This window comes from Argiope bruennichi, chromosome 6 (assembly GCF_947563725.1).
Source record: "Argiope bruennichi chromosome 6, qqArgBrue1.1, whole genome shotgun sequence".
NCBI classification, from domain to species: Eukaryota; Metazoa; Arthropoda; class Arachnida; order Araneae; family Araneidae; genus Argiope; species Argiope bruennichi.
Genome location: NC_079156.1, coordinates 134,701,373 through 134,723,008, shown reverse-complemented (window position 1 = coordinate 134,723,008; position 21,636 = coordinate 134,701,373). Strand labels below are relative to the sequence as shown.

The 21,636-nt window shown below is 30.9% G+C and overlaps 1 protein-coding gene across 1 annotated transcript; it reads right to left on the bottom strand.

Moving 5' to 3' along the window:
• Nucleotides 1-15,466: 15,466 nt before the first annotated feature.
• On the bottom strand, nucleotides 15,467-16,640 carry LOC129972398 (speckle-type POZ protein B-like). The gene has a single exon (XM_056086523.1). The coding sequence runs from the start codon at nucleotides 16,535-16,537 to the stop codon at nucleotides 15,536-15,538; it is 1,002 nt and encodes a 333-aa protein (XP_055942498.1). The 5' UTR covers nucleotides 16,538-16,640; the 3' UTR covers nucleotides 15,467-15,535.
• Between the last annotated feature and the right edge of the window lie 4,996 nt (nucleotides 16,641-21,636).

The following is a 21,636-nucleotide window of genomic DNA, read 5'->3' as shown; positions in this document are numbered from 1 at the left end:
CCTCATGTTTTTATTTATGAAAATCTTTCAGATGATATAGAAACTTGTTTTTTAAAATCATCTGAATTTTTTTAAAGTTTATATGTATTAGTTTACTGTAAATTTTATGATGAAAAATAATTGACAGTTTTTTGGTTTTTTTTCTAAATAAATAAATATAGAAATAGGATTTGGCAGATTGTTTCAAATTCTTAGATAGAAAATATTTGTTCTGCAGTTCAGACATTTTGATTTTTTTAAAAGTTATTTCAATTTTAATGTATATATATATTATACATTTTGCACATAGACAAAAGCTGGAATTCGACTTAACTTTCTGAATAGTATTTATTCTTTGTCTTATTCTAGTGGAATATTATATAATCATTATCTTAGCAATTTTTAGTTATTATAAAAATTAAATATTTTAATTATAAATTAGAATAACTTTTTTTTAAAATTAATAATGCAAAAATGCATTTCACAGAAACCTAAGAAATTATTTTCAAAAAAACATTTAAAAAAATTACTGCATTGAAATAACTTATAGAATATTCGATTTTTTTCTGTTAAACTCGTATCATTTTGATTATTTTCATATGTTATTTAAAAGGATGATTGGTTTCCTTTCTTTCCCTAGCTTATATATAGCTTTTCAGTATTATTGAACCAATTTTAATTTCATTGTAATATAATTTTAAAAAGCTCTTTAACTCTTGTATTATATTGATAAAACATTTTTATTAAATTATGACTTATGTAAAATAATACTGGATTACTTAGCTCTGATTTCCTCCAAATTCCTTAATGTTTCTAAGCAAATAAAATTATACTGTTTTGTCATATTTTAATTAAATTTATAAATTAATTTTTCAAAATTAAACTTTTGTTTCTTAATTAATATGGCTTCATTTTATTTTTTAGTTGTAAGAAAGGGGAAAAAGATCATATGGAGTTTGCTAGGATTTTTTTCTCCTCTGCTTTGGGAACAGGAAAGTTTAATAAGGACTGTGATACGATTATATTAAATGATGATATCTATTAAAGATGCCTTTATATTTTGTGTGGTGAATTGTGCCATGTTGAATTTAATGCTACACATTCTAATGTTAATGGCTTAAGAACAAAATTATTTTTAATTTATGTATATAACCAAAGATAGAAAAATTAGTTTGGATCACATCTTTGAATGTTTAATCTAAAAATTTATGAAACTTAAATTTTTAATTGATGGAACAATGCAATAATATCATAAGTATGTCAGTTTATTTCAATTTAACTTCAGAAATGTAATTAAATCATACATTTAGAATGATGAGTCAGATTTGAGATGAATGTGTAGGGCAATAAATAACATTATGGCTTTTCAGAATATTTTGAATAATTTATGCATACTATTGTCAAAGTATATTTTATCCACAAAATATTCTATGGATTAAATTTTAGTAGCTTATTTTATGCATTTATTAAAATTTATGGAATGAGAGTATTTTTAATTCGTTTCAAAATACATAGTTTTTTTATTGTTAAATTTCTATTAAAATGGTCATATACAGATATTTTCAATAAATTTACATATATAGATATTTTCAGTAAGTTTTCAAACAACACTATTTAAAATTTTATATTCAGAAGTATTTGATAAAATACCTCATTAATCATTGTAATATTATATACATTATATCACATATTTACATAATTTCCTGATAATACATCAAGAAATGTGAAAAGTGCAGTAAGTCATAGATGTCAGCTGAGTACAAAAAAACCTTTTACTTTTTTTTCATGGGCCATTTATCTTATTTGTTCAGCATTTAGAAAGCATTTTGCTGAAAGATTCATGTGTTCATTCTGTGAACAAAATATTTGTTTTTATTTTCATTTTGTTAGTGTTATTCTTTTGTTTTTTATCCCCTACTCATTGCCAATAAATGTTTCCTTATTTTATTAAAAATTACTGTTTTATTTTGTGTTTAATAATATAAAGATATACAATAAAATGAGGAGATAATTTTTACTTTAAATAAGACCTCTATTTGTTACTTCTTTGAGGATTTGATTATTTGTCAGCTACCAAGGAATCATATTCTTCAAATGGAAGTATAACAAGAGTATCCGTTTATTATCAAATTATCATAGCGCCAAGACAGATACTGTAAGTCTTTTTGAGATTGAAATGGCTCCTGTATTTCTTTCAGAAAACAATGCATTTGTATTTTTCATAAATAGATATTTCTTTTTCTTTGAGATAGTGCCATTCCACTGTTTCAGTCTTCATCTTCAAAGGAAATTATGATAATGGTCCAAAAGTATCCATTTTCAAATTTTCTAAGGACGAAAATTAAAAGCACTATAGACTTGCAGCTTCTTTTTTAGGATTTCAAACTAAGCAAAAGCTCAATGGTAAATACAGCTATTTAGTAACCATCCCAAAAGATAATATTCAAAAAATTTTCAATTTGAATTTATATTGTAAAATATAAATACTCTTTATTTTTAGTTTTCAACAGTGAATAGTATTATTATTAACAGTTTGAATTGCTTTGTTCATTTTCTTTTTGTTTCAGCTTAAATTTATAGAATTTGTTTTTAATTTGTTAATAAATTGAAAGATTGATTCAATAACAATCTTGCATATCACCAGATAACTATAGACAAACATGCAACAACATAATGCATTCCTAAAGTATAATTTTAATTATGTTTCAATATTTTTTCTTGTTACAAGTTAATTTTATATATTTAATAATAAAAATTTTAATCTGTTTTAATTAGGTTTTAAATTTTAATTAATTGTTAACACAATGCCCTATTATTTTAACTGCAATTATTAAATCAGCTATATAACCAAAGAGTAACTATATGTACAAATATAATCTCAATTCGTCAAACATCTCAATTCATAAATTTTGAAAATATACATTAAAGAAAACAAAATTATAATGCAATAATTTTTTTATTTGTGGACATCTATCTACAACTTAAAAATAATTATATACAAGGGTTGGACAAAATAATGTGAACACCTGTAAAAAGAGATTTTTTTTTTTTTTTTTTACTGGCCCACCTTTTGCATGAATTGCAGCTTATATCCAACATGGGATTGTCAAAAACAAGTCGCATAGAACATTCAGGGGGATATGCTGCCACTCTAATTGCAAAAAGTCACTAATTCAGAAAGTGTCCTTGGAGGGGGGAATCAACTGTGCAGCTTGTTTTCCAAAATATCCCACAAAGGTTCAATTATATTAAGATCAGGGTACTGAGGGAGCCACATAAGTTGCCCTAGTTCATAAAACCAGTGTCAGGCATTTCCAGAGATGTGAATGGGGGCATTATCATCTTGGAAAACTGGTCATTTATCAGGAAACATAGTTCGTACCATTGGGTGCAGATGGTCAGACAGAATATTGACATAATCCTCTCCTGTAACATGGACCACAAGTGGGCAAGACTACGATGTGATGTCTCCCCAGATCATCACTCAACCGCCACCATGCTTAACCGTAGGCTGAAGACAGTCAACTTTATATGCTTCTGGCGACATTCTGCAAATGCAAATACTTCCATTTGTTGGGAATAATTTGAACGATGATTCGTGTGATCATATTACATTCCCCCATTGTTCTTATGACCAGTTTTTATGCTCGTATCCCCATATTCATCATTTTAAGACATTGCATGGTGTAATCAATGGTTTTGAAATAGCCACTCTACCATGAATTTTTGCGATGTGCAGTTCATGCTGGATAGTTTTTGATGAAATTGCTTCCTGTAGATGTGTATTCATCTCGGATGTTATCTGGGATGCCATTGTCATGGTCTTCTTCTCTGTTCTTTCTGTCTCTGTCATTCAGTTTGGACTTTTAACCACTGTTGTGCTTTTTAGATAATATTTTTCTGTGTTTCACATATGACAACTGCTGGCATTACAATTGATACTGTACTTCTCCCACACCTAGAAGTGTGCCATTATCATTACTGAGGCTCCAGCAAGATGGACCCAAACAAACATGCCTCTTTCAAAATCAGTGAGGTCAGCCGTAAATCAATTTTAAGACAGAAATATATTTCGTATCTGACTTCTATCACTGCTGCTATCAGACTATTGTGTATATTTTCTCATCCAGTAGGTGGCACCCTACACTGCTAGAAGAGAGGAGTATATAAGAGGTTTTTTTCAAGTTCTATCTTTTTTACAAGTGTTCATATTATTTTGTCCAACCCCTATATATAATTTCATCTTTAGTTAATTCTAACTTATCTTCTAACTTTCCCAGGTCTGTGAACTATACTTTAGAGAGGAAGACGTAATACGAAATATGGAACAGAAGACTGAAACCTGATGCTATCCCAGTTCATATTCAAGATTACCTCCAACCTACTATATCCCAAGTAAGAAAAACACCTGAGGATAAAAAAAAAAAAAAAAAAAAAAAAAAAAGATGAGTTTGAGATGAGGATAAGAAAAAAAGATGAGCTGTTTGAAAAGCTATCCCTGAAAGTAAAATTAACAAAAGCACCTATGATAAAAAAAGTTAACTTGAATTCAATTCCAGGGCTCAGCTACTGCCTTAAACATCAAAATTTAAATCCATTTTGATCCATAACTGAAAAAAAAAGGATAAAATAATTATTGTAATATTTCTAATGAAATTCCAGAACTAATGTGTTCTTTAATCATAAAATTAGATTTAAAGTGTGAAGTTTATTTAAATAAAATAAAACAAATATTTAAAAACTGGATAAATGAAAATTTTCTTCAGTTTTTAATAATATAAATGAATTATATGAAGTACTTAATTACTTAACATCATTTGCAAATATCAATAATTATCAGGATAATAAAGTTCGCTTTCTTTTGGAAATTATAATTGAATTGTTTACCAAACTAAAGATATTTGAAAGTGTAAAAAAATATATATACAATTGATTTTCTCATTAAACAGGTTGAAAAATTGAATTTTTCTAAACAACGTCTCAGATACTCAACTGAATCGATGATTTTTTTGCAATCTTTTAAACTCCATTTTGTCTCATTGTTACAAATGTTTACTAAATTCTGAAAATTTCATTCTTTTTCACCCCGAAACTCTTAGAAAAACTTGTTCTATCATAAAAGTAAATTCATAATATGAGCAGACAATTTCAAACTTTTTAAATTATACATGTCAAAAAGTTTCTTGTTATCTGAGAAAGAAAAAATAATTGGAGTAATGATTGATGACATCCACTTTCAAAATCATTTTGATTATGTTGGTGGAAAGATAACAGATATGGTTTTTAATAAATCTGAAACAGCCTCAAGTGCTTTTGTATTTATGATTAGAAACTTTCTTTCACCTTATAAGGATGTTGTGCATATACTAGTAGTTAAAGTTTAACTGCTGAAGATTTATATGCACTTATTAAAAAAGTTACAATTGATTTTGAACCTATCACTTACAAAGTTATAGCTGTAGTTCTGGATAATAATTCTATCAACAATAAAGGTATGCCATATTTTTCAATACCACCAAAAATAAGTATTTTATACAAACATCCATATGATTCTGAAAGATCTTTATATTTTCTAATTGATTCTGTGTACCTGCTAAAATGCATATGGAACAACTGATTAAACTAGAAAAATTCTGGAAATTGCATGTATTATCGAGATTTCAATTCAACCTTTTAAAATTGCTTGTTTTCTGCACTAAAAATAGTACATAAAGCTGAAAATGGAGAATTTGTGAAGTGTGCATATTGTCTTACACTGAAAGCTTTATGTCCTTCTATAATCAAAAGTCAAAATGTCAAATTGGCATTACAAATCTTAGAACCCTTACTTGTACAGAATTTGTTAGTACTTGGGGGGGGAGGGGTAACATTGGACATTTTAAAGAACCTGCCGAATATATTCAAATTATTTGTAATTGGTGGTCTATTGTAAATGTGAAAACTGTTTACAAAAGTTTTCATAAAAAAGATAAATTTAAAGAAAAGTTTATAAAATGATATTACAGATGTAAAATACAGGTTTTTAAATCAATTCTTAAAATGTCTTGATGGGTGGGAACTCATGAATGTCGCAACAGGAGCACTGACAAAAGAAACTCATAATGCTCTAAAAAAATTCCACAATGGCACTATTAGAAATTGCCAAATATTTTTTTGAAGAACTAAAGTTTCTTTATTTTCTTCCTTATAATATTCAAACCGATACATTGGACACTAAATTTGGGAAATATCGCCAGTGATCTGAATTGCATTATCATGTATCAATTGGACAAATTTTTGAAAATGAACATAAGTTAAGACATGAAAGTATTCTTTCACTTACTATGAAATCAAATAAAGAGGGTAAAATTAAATGAGTACCTTTAAGGATAAAGAAAGTTGGGAACAAAATGAAAGCTGTAAATTTAATGAAAGAATTTCTGTAAACAGTGATGACATAGTTGCCTCTAAATCTCAAATGCCTATTGTGACCTACATTGCAGTTTATTCTTGTCATATAACTCTCAAAAAAATTAATTGTCAATATTGTAAAGTTTTCCTTGTGACTGATGAAACATTGAATGCAGGTGTATCTAATGAATGGATCTCTGAATTTGACAAAGGAGGTTTAAAATACACTCACCCTAACATTGTATATAATTAAAAAAGCTTCTATCTATAGAGTCTAAAGGGAAAATTTCTTTATGTTAAAAATCATCAACTTTAGCAACATCTGTTATCATTAATGTATTAGAAGAACAAGGAATTTTTCTAGAGGCAGAATGTTGTCAACATGAAACATCAGTTCTTGTTAAGCACATAGTTTGAGTTTGCATTAATATATTTCTTATTAATTTTTGAAAGAAACAAAATGATGAAATATTGAAGGAAAAGAAAAATAAACAAATAAAAAATAAAAGAAATTTTATTAAAAAACATAAACTCCCTATTTGAATTTTAAAACTACTTTAGTGATTTCATATTTTAATTTTTGATAATTGAGTTTTTCTTGTATGTTAATAAATGGTCTTCATTGTTGATTGATGTAATGTATTTTTGTATAGTTTGTTGTAATGTATATATAATACCATTAAGCAGTGATGTTGTATGCATCTTCTAAAATAATATATATATATGCTATTATACATTTCTAACTTACCTTGCTAATAATTTTACTGACACAGTTGGAGTTCATTTAGAAATTTAAATAAAATTTATGAGAAATTGTAATTATTGCATTCCAAGAATATTTTTTGATTAGTTTTGCATCTTGTTAGAGCTTGCATACTTCATGTAAAAATGCTTTTTGATAAAATGTTTTAAACTGTCTTATTTATGACAATTTCTTTTAAGATTTATGAGAGAAGTTATATAAATATTACACACAAAAATATCCTTTAATATGAGTTTTTCTTCTCGTGAGAGCTTTCATACATCACGCAAAAATGTTTTTAAATAAAATTGTAAAATTATACTATGCATGCTTATTTTTTTTAAGGAGAGAAATAATATATATTAATTCTACAGAATATTCTTAAATTAGAGTTTTATAGTTACTTTTAAATGGTGCACTTTATCAATATTTCATAATATAATATCTAGAATAAAATTTTAAAAATATGATTTGAATGTTAAAAAGTATTATGGAGATAAAAATGCTTTATATTTAAGTGAACCAATATTTTATAACAGCCAAACGATGTGGTTACCATGGGGAAAGCATGAAACTACATCACTTTCCCCATTGGGCTGTTGAGATCGGCAGACTACTTTGGATGACTTATTTCAGCCGTTTGGAGGCTTTGTACTTTAAGAGGTGTTGAATATACTCTATTCAATACATAAATCAAGAAATAGCAGCACAGACTATTCTTTGCAAAATTTGAAATAATATATGTCAATGCCTTCAATTTATAAAGAAATTCATGGAGAAACTTTTGAAAGAACTTGGCAATGGGATTAATTACTCTTTGAGATAACCCAGTAAAGAAGAAGAATTTTCATTTGGTTATCACCATGCTATGACAATAATAATAATAAATATAAATAACAAGATAAAAGAGCAAATTTTCTATGCCCAAGAAACATCAGGAATCAAAATTTAGAAGAGCTTTGGCTTTATTCTGCAGAGGATTCATTTAAAAATTTATAAGAAAGGGCAGAATTATTTTAAGAAGTATAACTTCAAGTAGTGCATTTGAAAAATTGTGGTTGAGAATTTCATTTCTCTCAGATTATCCTAACTTTTATTAGTACTTCTGTGTATCATCTATATAAATAATTGTTAAAATACTGTAAAAAATATTCCACTTTTTTGGGGCTGTTCTACACCAAGTTTTGTGATGCAGAAATAAAATTAAAAAGTAAATTAGAGACATAAAGCATTTATTTATATTAGAAATGGACGATTTATCCATGTGAAATGTGCAAGAAAATCTGTGGTAGTAAAGCCACTCTTGCTGTGTGCTACCAAATTCATGGAGGTGAAAAACCTCTTATTCTAAAGTTTTACATATTGGCATATCTTATGCCATCATCTTAGTGCATTATATGTAGGTGCAAAGTCCTTTACATGTGAACTATACAAAAGTTTTGTTCTATTAGATTATCTCAAATACTATTCATAAGTCATACTCGAAAAATTGTTATTTTGAAGATGAACAACATAGTTTTTTTGTTCTCATTGGTCTCTCATGCAATCTAAAATGACATTATTTGGATGAAAAACCTTATATTTAAGAAACATTCACCATTAAGATTCATATTATGTTGCATTTTAAAGTCTCAGATCTGTGAAGTATGTCATAAAGCTGTCACAACTTCTAAAAAAATTAATACACATATCATGTTTTACAATAAGGGGAGGGGGACTATTTTCTGTTAATTCTACAAAAAGTCTGTGAAGTCAAATTGAATTAGTTTAGCCATTGTAGGGAAGGGTATTTTTTTTATCTTAAGCATATTTTATGAATTTATATTCAAGAATCTTGCATCAGTGCTAATATTTTAATTTATTAAATGAATACCTTAATCAGCATGTTAGAAATTTATTTTTCTACTTTTTGAGCTGTGATTTATTTGGACACAATGCTTTATTATACTTTTATATACTAAAAGGGTTCATGATGATATCAGCGGAGAGAAAAGTTTTGCTAGATATACCAGTTTGTGTTATATAGGATTTTAAATAATTAGTTTCTTATATATTGTGTGTTTTAAATGTTCTGTTTGTATGCTTATTGCTTAGTATTCGAAAACTACTATTTATTTCTAACATCAACTACTAATGCTTATATTTGGAGTGAACGAAACCAAAGGGCTTATTACTTCTGTACATGGTCATTCTTATTTGTTTACTGCTTAGTGATTAACCAGATGGTTTATTAACATCCTCCATTATGTTATTTATTTTGAAGAATATAATCGAACATTTGTAATATTGTCAGAATCTGTCCTGTGGCTGGGTGTTTTCAGAAATATTTTGCTGTAGCATTCTTCTGAAATGTTGACTTATGTTCTGAAATTTTTTCACATAAATATCTTACACTTATTTAAAAGCGAAGCTGAATTGTCAAATAAATCTAAGAGGCTACTATTTAGGAATCTTGTAACATTAGAGGAACGGGCAAGATATTTTGTGCTAAAATTTGCCAAATTTGTTCAAGAAATTAGAATTAATTAAAAATAACTAGCCAAATGTGTAAATTGAGACAATTTCAATTGCAACACTAAAAAACGAAAATTGAATGTTTCTTAATCTAAACTTTAAAGTTGTTGTTGTTTTTTTTTTAGTCATTATCTAAGGTGGATAAATTTTAGACCTAAGCATTAATTTGTCCTCATAACATTTAAAATAATTTTAGAGAATCTCGACAATACATTTTTAATAATTCAATTTTTGCTGATTTACTATGATAGATAGATTTGGGATGAATATATTTATTAAATTTATTAGGAATCTTGGCTGGTCAATCGAATAGGAAAAGAAAATAAATACATTTCCAAAGAAACAAGCATTAAATGATTCTATTATATGCTATAAAAAAATAAACTCTAAAGAAATATCACAACAGTTTGAATCTTGTTCTACATTGTAAAGAAACAACTTTCATTGTTTAGATAAAACTGTTAAATATGATTTTAATTAATTCAATGTTAGACAAAAAAGAATTAAAAATTAAAAACCATCAAGTATTGTTCAGTTGGATTAAACAATAAACAAAAATAGAAAATACTAATGTTATGAACTTTTGGGTTGAAGTATACAAACTAAAAAACTGATGCAAAATTGGGTTATTTATTCTTGCCAAAAACTAATTGAATCTATTTTACTTTTTTCCACGGATCCATTTTTTGAAGATCCATTGAATTATTGAGTGAGTGCTAAAGTTTTATTATCCATAAAGAAGAGCAAATAAACGCAAAAGAACAGTACCTATTATTGTGCATAATCCCCATTGCTATATATGACTTCTTGCCATCTTTCTGGTAGGTGATGAATCCCACGGCGATTCCGAGTAAAGAAAAAGTCTTGGATGGCAGTTTTCACAGCATCAAGATCATCAAAGATTTTCTGACTGAAGGAATTGTTCAACGCACGAAATAGGTGATAGTCAGTTGGTGCCAAGTCAGGAGAATAGGGTGGAGTGGGGGTAAAACCTCCCAACCAAAGCCTAGTAACTTTTGGCGAGTGATGACAGCAGCAGCATGTGGCCTGATGTTATCATGATGAAGGATAACACCGCGACGATTGATGAGACCTGGTTGCTTTGCTACCAAATTTGAATGCAGCCTGTCTAACTGTAGAGAGTAGAAGGCAGGATTGATGATTTGGTTGAGTGGCAGAACCTCTTAGTGAATCATTCCCTGCACATGCCACTACACACTCAATAACACCTTCTAGGGATGAAGTTTAACTTTTGAAGTAGATGCAGGCGGTCAGAAGGGCGACACACAGTCTTACGACGCTTTATGTTACGGTGCATAACCCACTTTTCATCTTCTGTCACAATTCGTATAAATAATAAGGTGTTTTTTTATTGTTTGTTTTTTTATTGTACCGGGAAGCAAGGAAACACAAGTGGCGATTCGGTCATCTCGTTGATTAGCTGTCAGGTTATGTGGAACACAACGGTCCAACTTTCTCGTAAACCCAACTTAACTAGCCGTCTTCCGACCGTTGTCCTGTGTATGTTGAAGGTCTCCGTTAATTCTTGCACGGTTTGGTTCGGGCTGTTCCTTATGGCTTGGTCAGTATCATCTTCTCCAACTTGTGATGGCCGTCCACTTCTAGCCTCACTTTGGCAGCTTCTGTCTCCTTCCCTAAATTTACGAAACCATCGACGACATGTGCTTTCATCTATTGCACTCCCCATAAACTTCACAAACATTGCGACATGCTGCGGCTGCCACACTCTTTTTATCGAAATCCTTTAACAAATAATGTATTATATGCTCCTTCTTACTTTCCATATTACACCTTCTAAGATTTTTTTTTTTTAGATGATTAATTTTGTGAGACACGATGCATTTATATGTAAGGCATCATCCATACGTTTGATTGGCAGACGATTTGCGTAATTACAAAGTCATGAGTGACGTCAATTTCATTGCAAATTTTCATATCCAAAAACGGGTAGAACTTTTGCACTCACCCAATATTTGGATAATATGATAAACTGAAAAATCTTTGAGAATGGAAAATCTGTATGTTGTGTATATCGTAAAATATCATTTAATTTCTTTAAATAACTAGCTGGAATAGCCACCCCAGAAATTTCGCTCATACACTATAATAAACTTGTCATGCCAGAGAATGAATGCCTTATTACAATAGCTACGAAATATTAACTTTTGGCGGGAATTTAATATTTTTACTGAAACACTCATATCATCCTTGGGGAGTTATTTGACGATAAATCTCTGGTAAGCATAACAGTATCCAAAAATCGAATTTGTATTTTAGAAACATTTTTCGCATCCAATTGAAACAAAAATTTAACACAAAATTGCATTTGTAGTCACAAAATCTCATACCATATTTGATATATTTAAACCATTGCGTTTCTGAACTATCCCGTTTATTTGTTTCTGAAAGTACAACCCATAGTTGGATTTGGCTCAAAATTTGACAAGTGCCTACTCTATAAATGTTAGATCTGTTTACTGTATTTTATTTATCTAGCTTTCTACATTTTGTAATTACTGTGTTAACTTTTATTTGAAAAGACGGACCTCCTCTGAACCAATATTACTGAAAATTTAATAGAAATCTGCAAATTCGGTATAAAAACCATTTACCGAATTTCAACCGTCTAGCTCAAATCGTTTTTGAGTTGCCTTTGTCACAGATGGATATTTTCCAAAAATGTATTTTTCGAGCTCATGGAGGTCTAAAACATGGAGATTTGTCAAAATCTCGAGTTTAAATTTTTTGACCATTATTATGTTTACTTATATGAGAAAATAAAATTACATGCGACCAGAAATTTCAACAAAACTCTAATAATCAAGATTTTATTGAAATTTATTAAATCTCCCATCCATGGCACCTTCCTATGAACATTTCTGTTCCTGGTTTCAATTTCTCTCTATTGCCCGTTTATATAGATGCTTGTAGAAGCACTTTAGATTCGAATAGAATTTCATAGTTGTACAGTAAGTACACTGTAAAATACCGAATTGCTAATAAAAGCGATGAAGTTTTCTGATTTCACAATGGATATCGATCCTAATGAAGAGTTTATTTAGTTTAGTCTAGTTATATTAACTTCATATGACAAGACGAAGAGTCAGATAACTTCAGATGACGAGGGCGACACCTGAGTTGGTACACGCTCTCCAAACTTCCACACCACACCAGCGAGAGAACGTTTGTCCCAATGTATTTAAAGTGCACCAAACCCGCTTACACGACGGTTCTTCGGTAGAATCGGATCTCGAACCTGAAACCTTCCGGTTCCAAATCCGTAACTTTGCCACCACAACCTCCTAAGGAAGAGAAAAAAACTCTTAATGAGAGATGTTGGAAAATCTCTTCGTCTATTTTTTTTTTTTTCCCCTGACAGCAAATTTCTCTTTGACTAGCTAGAGTAGGCTCACTGAAACTTTCTCTTAAACGCTCTGATAACGATATTAAACCCGTGGAACTCCACGAGTGCTCAGATTTTTCTTTTTTAGAGTCCCGCAAGTGAGAGTTTTGTATTTTTTTGAGTCTGCATTTGGAGCCCTTTTATCGACCGACTGAAGTCAAAATGTGATACAGAACTGCAATTTGATGTAAAAAGATCACATTTAAATTTCGTTAACTACATACATCGATTTATCGAATTTTGATAGTTGTTAACAAAAAATAAACTATCCATAACGATTATAATTCAGTATTAAAATTACTACGAATACATAGGTAAGTTAAGTATTCAATGGGTTTCCATCTGAATCAAAATAAGAAAATATTCCCAAAATAGAAGGTGCCATCTTATTAGATAGCAAAGAAAATAAAACAGTTAAGTGGTTAATACAAACCGTTTCGGTTTTGAGCTATCACATTTGCATGCATGCGAAAATACAGGTAGACAGACAGTCAATTCTTTGATGGATTTGATTCAAAATTTTAAACGAATCTACGTATTAGATGCTAAATCTGTATTCCAAATTTTATTCAACTCATTCTTAACATTTTGTAAGGGCTGCGGTGGCCAGGCAGTAAAATCTCAGGTTCGGAACCGGAGGATTTCAGGTTCGAGACCCAATTCCCTCGAAGAACCGTCGTGTAAGTGGGTCTGGTGCACGCTAAATCCGTCGGAACCAAACGACCTTCCAATGGTGTGCTGTAGAAATTTGGAGCGGGGTGCCATTTCAGGTGTCGTCCTCTGACTACGGTTTAGGATTACGAGATCCGTTCCAAAACAGCCCTAGTGATGCTTTAAAACGGCACATTTACATAACAAAACTTTTTGTAGTTATTGTTTTACTGGTAATTGGACAGCCATATAAACTTTCCAATAATAGATTTCCTTGAAAATCTGGTAGAAATCTACATATACTAAATTTCATCTGTGTAGCTCAAAGCGTTTTTGAGTTATATACGTCACAAATAGACATAATTTCGAAAATGTGTTTCTCGAACTCGGTCGGGTTTAAAATGCGGGGATTCGTTAAAATCTCGAATTCAAATTTTTTAACTATTGCAATACTTTCTGTTTATATACGAGAAAGTAAAAACAAGATGTGGATTTTAAAAGTAAAAACAACAGTTTCTACTTTTATTCACAGTAAAGGTGAATTATACTTTACACACTGAAATTCGATTCGAGTCATTCATATTCGATGCAAAATTATAAATATTTGATTATCCCTTCTTACCTATTTTAGTTTTATTATTTGAACTATTAATTATTCAACAAGACAAATGATATTTTCTATTTTGGGAAAGTGCTAATTAAATTATCTATTCAAATAGGTTTAAAAATTTAAATTAAAAGTAAATTTACGAAAATATTTTCTTCACGACTTTGTAATATAGTATATTTAGTATGTAATTTAAAAGTGTAGCGAGAAGAATCAAGTATATATTTTAGATCTCTTTCGGATTATTGATTAGGTTTGAAATTTTGTACAGATATGCAATTTAGATGTCAACATTACATTCCAAATTTCACTTCTCTATGACTTTTAATTGACGTTTCTAGATAAGTATCAACCGGCAAAGTGGCAATCCACCTTCCGGACGGATTTAGATCGGGCAGATGCGTTCGAGTATGAATATCATATTCTAAACTTAATTTGTGTATGAAAATCGCATTCCAAAATTTATGCATCCTTTTGTAGTTTCTTATAAGAGAAAATAAATATATTCAATTACATGTAATTAAAAGTTACAGGTTAATGAGTTATATGCAATTTAATTGTAGCTCGATTTTTCTATTCACTAGTTGAATAAATATTAAATCACAGAAATATACACTTCAACTATTTAAATTCTTGAAAAATAGATGGCAATACAGAAGTCCAATTTACTCTAGTTTCAAAATTTATATAGAGAAATTAGAATTAAAAATGATTACTTTTAATTTTGATCCTTTTATTTTTCGTTGCTTTTAGCTTCATTAAGAACAATCACTTAGATTCTATAATTCTTCGATTAAAATTTTAAAAATTCGATATCAAATTTTCGATTATCAGATCAAACTATATAGCAATCGGTTTTAACACTTTCTGCGCTACCGACGAGATATCTCGTCTTTCAGATGCTTCCAATTACAGGTTTCTGTGGACTAAAATTTCTCTTATACCAGTTTACATAGGTTGAACTTTCTAATACATATCTGAAGAATATCTTTAAGACCCTTACCTGGAATAAGAGAAATTTTAGTCCAAAGAAACCAGTCATTGGAAGTATCTGAAAGACGAGATATCTCGTCGGTAGCGTTGAAAGTTTTAAACGAAAACAATATCAGATTTAAAAAACGTATCCAAAGAAACATAGAATCGATTTTTAAAAAATTCTAAAATTTTATTGAAAGAATTGCATTTTTATCTTACTAAAAGTTGCAAAAACATTTTAGCATTAAAAACACTACAGCATTTTCAACTTCTGCTCCTGACATTTGACAATAGAACTGAAAATTTCTAACGCTAAAGCAGGCTTATTTTTCTTCAAAGCTATCCAGTCTTTCGCCTTCTCTAAAGCAGAAAAATCAGTGCACTTATTACAAATGAAATCTATTGCAAAATTTTTCATATCTGGCGAAACAAAGTCTCCAATAAGCAATATGCTTGCAACATTTTTCATGGACATGTTTCGCATCAAATATTTACTGCAAGCAGATTCCAGACATCCAATCTGGTATTTGTTGGCAGCGAATAGCAAGTCAGAAGCTAATGATGGCGCGAGATCTTCAACTTTTCCTGTGTACATGTATTTCAGCATTGCCTGAAGAACTGGCACTTCAATATCTTGTATAATAACCTCATTTTCCTTAGATTCTTTCATGGGACAAAGGAACATTGCCTTGAATACTGGGGACCTCGCGGCCAGGACATTTTTGTGTGCTGGTATGGAAACAGGCCCACATTTCAGGGTCACATCGGCTAAAAATGGTTTTTCCAACAGCGACCTTTCCATGTCATTCGAAAGCTGCCTCAAACACGAGTAATTGGTATTCGTCAAGTGGACCAACTCAGCCAAATCCATTGAATCTTCTGTGCGGGAGCTGACAGTCATCTCCCCGGTGATTAAAAACATTTTAGGAGCTGTTTTCGCAGCCTCTGGAGGGTATAGCAAATCTATTCGCGCAAACAGGCACCTGTCTTCAAGTAAACAGATAAATTTTTTCTTCAGCAGACACTGCCCTTTTCTTTCGTCGTGGATTTCCAACGCTCCGGAGACGATGCATTCACCTGCGGGTGATTTTCGATGGATTTCTATGAAAGCGGGATTTCTTAGTTTATTTTGCTCACACACACACTTCATCTTCCATTCGGCATTCAATTCGTACTTCCAGTAACAGCAGCGAGTTTTTTCATCATATGAACGATCCTCGCTGCATACCTGCCACGAAATAGCGAATTTACTCATTTCTTTCTCTTCTTTTTTTTTTTTTATTGTGCTAAGACTTCATTATCAGTAGAGCTCACACGAAAGAAAGTGTATTCACACTCGTATTCATTAATTTAAAAGAGCACCTTTGCAATAAATACGTGCATGCTTATGAGAAGTTGAGGTGTTGCATCTGCTTATATCGTCAACACTTATAATAAGCCGGTCTAGGGGTAGCACGTCTTCTCTGTGATCCGGGCGTCCCGGGTTCCAATCCTGGTTCTGGCATCGTTGTTCTCTACCCTGTTTCTATTTGTCAGGTGTGTGAAAGATTCCCCCCTGTAAAAAAGGGTTGTGCAAGCGAATGTGTGTGTCATCTTCATATGAGCTAAAAGTCAGACTTCTGCCCTTGAGCAGTCAGGGGCTTTGACCCTCAGAAGTTACCGCACACGCGGCTTAAATCGCTGACAGTTCTTCAGCAGGCTTGTAAAGTGCCAAAAGTAACAACAACATTTATAATAATCTTTGCCACCTTAGTGGCACATTGAGTAAAGTAGTTAGTTATTATTTGACTATATCGAAGCAGTTTCTGATTCTGTTTCAAATATTTTGCAAAATCTTCTGTTCTTTCTTTCAGATGTGGTCCATAGTGAAGTTCTAACAAAAAGTGAATCAAATTAAATTGGCTGCTTTATATTGCTATTTTGAGAAGCTGAATATTTGTACGAACTTATATTAACCGAATATTTGTACGAACTTATATTAACCCTCTGGCTGCTTAATTCTTTAAAATCATTATTTAGATGCGATGTTTGCAAATAAGCTCAAATATGTTTTCAAGCAAAGTGAACTGATACAATATGCTACACGATAATAATATAATATAATAAAAATCTGTAATTTTAAAAATAAACACTCTAAACTGCGAAAAACACGGGATGCAACAGAAAATGGACTGATGGTCAACCAGCGGAAATCCCTGGATACGCAGCTGGTGGGTTACAACTCTAAAACCTTGTAATTTTCGGAACAAATATAAAAATGGTTAATGAGAGATGTGCTGTAGCAAATCTTTTGATGTCATGTAAAATGACATTATTTAATTCAACTTTTGAAAGAGGAATCATTGGAAAAGATTCTCCATTTGTTTAGTTTAGAAACATTATTTTCTTATTTTGAAGCAATAAGCTATTGTGGAACGATCCTCGTATATCCGGACTGCATTCAAAAAGCGAAACTGCCAACTATATCAAAGTATTCCGGAAGTCCAGAGGTAAACCATTCCATTGAGCATCGAATACATTTAGGGGTTATATATCAAGGTTTCATTCGATTCATTTGCTTTTTCTTTTTCCCCCAATTTTTAAAATCACTTGAATGAAATTGTCGCATAATTGTTTCAGAAACAACAAACGAACTGATTCTTCATAAACTAATAAAGTTAAACTTCAGTTTTAACTTTATTCCTGTTAAACTAGATCACATACACGAATAGAATAAAAATAATACATAAGAACTCGGAAATACTATATATATATTTGTTGCCTTAAAATACAAATATAAATCTGTCTCATTCGTTATAGAATAAAAGACTCTTTCGATTATTAGGAATTTATAATTTGTTAATTTTAATTAATCATAATTAAAAATTTTCTATCAAAGTTAATTTTTTTAGCTGAAGCAACGCATTCAAACTCGTATCCAGTTTTAAAACTTTTAAATTTCAATGTAAATAAACACCATAATGCGAATTTTTTTTTAAAAAAAATTTATTTGCTGAGCAGTCTTTTTTTTTAAATTTTTTTTAATCGCTCTGTAGTTTGTAGTTTAATTTAACAAGAGTTACTTTACATTTCAAGGCTGCATCAGAGAGATTTCGGAGCTGTCTTTTTAAATTTGAATTGTGGTTAGATATTGAAGATGATATCTGAGTTGGCCCTTTTAGAAGCTGTTTTTTTAAATTCAAAATTAAAATTTGATAAAAAAAATTTCACTATGGTTACATATTTACCAAGAAAAGTACGAGTCAAAATGAAAAAGATATATGTCTTCTGCCATGAGCCTAAGATTTCAGTTTTTGTCTAACGTCGATTTTTATTTAAAAAAATTAATATAATATAAATTTTCATTTTTTAAAAAAAATATATGAAATTCAGAATAAAAGTATATTGTTAATGATTTCATTGGTTTCTAGTTTAGTTCTTTTATTAGAAAACTTATTTAGTCCTTTTATTTATTAACTATACTGAAGTACATAATACTGAAATAGCGAAAAATTTATTTTGCGAGCTGACGAATAATTTAGCTCAGATATAAGTATTTCGCTTTACCTTGGAAAGAGGTATCTAAAGATTCTATCCCCTTTTTCTTGAGCACGTCACCTCAAAGCCATATTCAATAGCTATCTTTCATGTTATCTAGAAACTTATCGTTTGATAGATTTAAGTATTATAACGCAAGAAAATAAATTGATAATAGATAAATGGAATGTCTTCCACAAAAGGGTGAAATATTGTTATGATGTGAATAAAAGTGGCACCTAAGAAATAATCACACTTTATTTCGATTGTTGGAAAGATGAAACTATAAGCAAAAGATTATAAGTGATCAAGATAGCCATTGAAGACAAGAACACAATTCAAAATGTTTTGAACTCTCATATTGAGAGAAGTTAGTGCAATATATATTTATTTTCTTAAAAATACGTAGACACTAAAAGTAAAAAAAAAAGTAATTAATTGAATAACAATAGTAGCAAGGGTGATGCCACTCAAGCTAAAAGTTATTGTGCTAAAATGCTTGTTTGTCGCATGCTTGTTTTTTTCCTTCTACACGTAGGATGCAGGTACGAATTTTTCCGTCACGACCATCGATTAATTTCACTACGAGAGCTTTCTTCCACATTTATCGCGGTCGTAGATCTTCTTGTGGTAGGACCAAGTCTCCTACTCGTACTCGATGATATGGACGTAATTCCAACATATTCTTCGGACCATCTTTTCCGATACGTATCTAATAAGTCTTGCTGTTACCTGTAAATATTTGTGAGCTTGTTATTTTTAGGTTCAGATCCGGATGGGTTAGTGGTCAACTTTCGATTAGTTAGGAAATGAGCTGGGGTCAAATCTTCTTTTGCGTCATTCACACCATGCTCATAAATCAAAGGTCTACTGTTGATTGAGGCTTCTATTCCCATCAATACCGTACTTAAGGCTTCCTCGTCTAGTAATGGACTACCAAGCGATTTTCGATGGCATCGTTTGGTTAAATCTATTAGTCATTCCCAAAATCCTCCCCACCAAGTTTCTCTTGGTGCAATAAACTTCCGCTTTACACTATTGTGAGCATGAAGTTTCTGCACTTTAGCTGAAGTCAATATATTCCATAGGAAAATGAGTTCCTTGTTTGTGGCATGGAGGAAGGAAGCTTTGTCAATGTATAAAGTGCATTGAAGTTCTCTTCTACTGACAAATCTTTGCAAGGTCAAAAGAAACTTGTCTACTGAAAGATCAGAAACAAGTTCAATATGTAAAGCTCAAGTAGTAGAACATGTAAATAACGTGAAGTAATCTATATTTGAAAGTTTAAAGGGCCGAATATAAACTGGACATGCAAAATCTGTCCCAGTAGGATCGAAAAGTATACAAAGAATAAGTCTGTCAGCTGGAAGGGATGCTTCTATTTCATAAAGAATGGGGCAGTTTGCACGATAAGCAAGTATTAATCACTCGCTTGATGGCATGACAATTCGGAGTATCCAAAAACCAGGACATTATTCTGAAAGAACAACACGAACATCCAAGTGATGCAGACGCATGTGAGTGTGTCTAATCAACATGCGCACAAAATAGTGAGATCCTTCGAGTAATATTGGACGCCGATGTTCAAGTGATATATGTGCGAATTTCAGCCTAGTCGTAAAATATTATCTTTTAGAAAATGAGTGAAAACAAGAAACTTTTAACGATTTAGGTAAGGAATGATTATTCTCTACTGCCTTGATTTTTACAGAAAAACACTGTTTCTGTATAACTGAAATCCATTAGTTTCTTGCCTTATTCATCTTATCAATTATTAATTCTGAAGCAAAATGCTGTCGAAATTTACAGTTGTGAAGAAAACGATAAATACAGGCTATTATTCTCAAGAGTTTTGTATATGAACTGAATCGGGATATATCGATTAAAGCTTGGATAGTTTATGTACACCATGTTTGAGTCCTTACTTGACGAGCTTCAATATCCATTAATAATTATTCGTAGCTTATCGAAATATTTTGTACTGGCCAAATGTCTAGAATTTGTACTAACCAACTTGGGCCGTTCCATCAAATTTCCAAGTGTGTTAATTCTGCTGGGAACACTTCACAAGAAAGATAATCTGTTGAGTTCTGTGTACCTGGACAATGCCACCACTGAGGTGGAAAAGTGTGTTGAAGAATTTCAGTGACTCAATTGCATGCAAATGTTATCCATCGATTTGGATAGCTTCTTATTCAATTTAATACGACAGTTGAATCACTCCAAAGTGTAGATGTTTGATTATTTAAATCAGTTTCTCTGCAAAAATAGTGAAGTAAACGAGCCCCTAGTAAGGCTGCCAGAAGTTTCAGCCATAATAGTGTGACTCTGTGAAGTGGATAGTCTGTTGCGACTGCAAACTAGTCAAACCTTAGTTTCGTTTAGCTCAATGAAACAAATATATAATGCGACCCACGGTCCTTTCCACAAGCATCGCAAAAGACATGAAGACACATGTAAGAAGTAGTAGAAATTCCAATCCAGCGAGTCTTGTTTAGAGATGAAATTTCAGATACCCATCTGTTAAAATTAGCGGCGATGACTGGTGGAAGAATTTCATCCCACTGAACTTTACTGAGCCAGGTGGTTTGAAAAAGAATTTTTTCCAACCACTAATATTGGTGCACTAAAATTGGATACAGTTTTGATTCAGTTTACAGAAGTAAACGTTTTGTTGCAGGAACAGCAAACTGATAAACACGTTCGTTTATGTCTGTATGAAACACTTATTCCGGCTAATGCCTAATACTTGCGTATTGCTTTAAAATGTGATATCCTTTAGTTCCCAAACAGCCTGTAAGTTCTGGGAGTTTGTACTCCATTTAGCCAAAGGTAAAC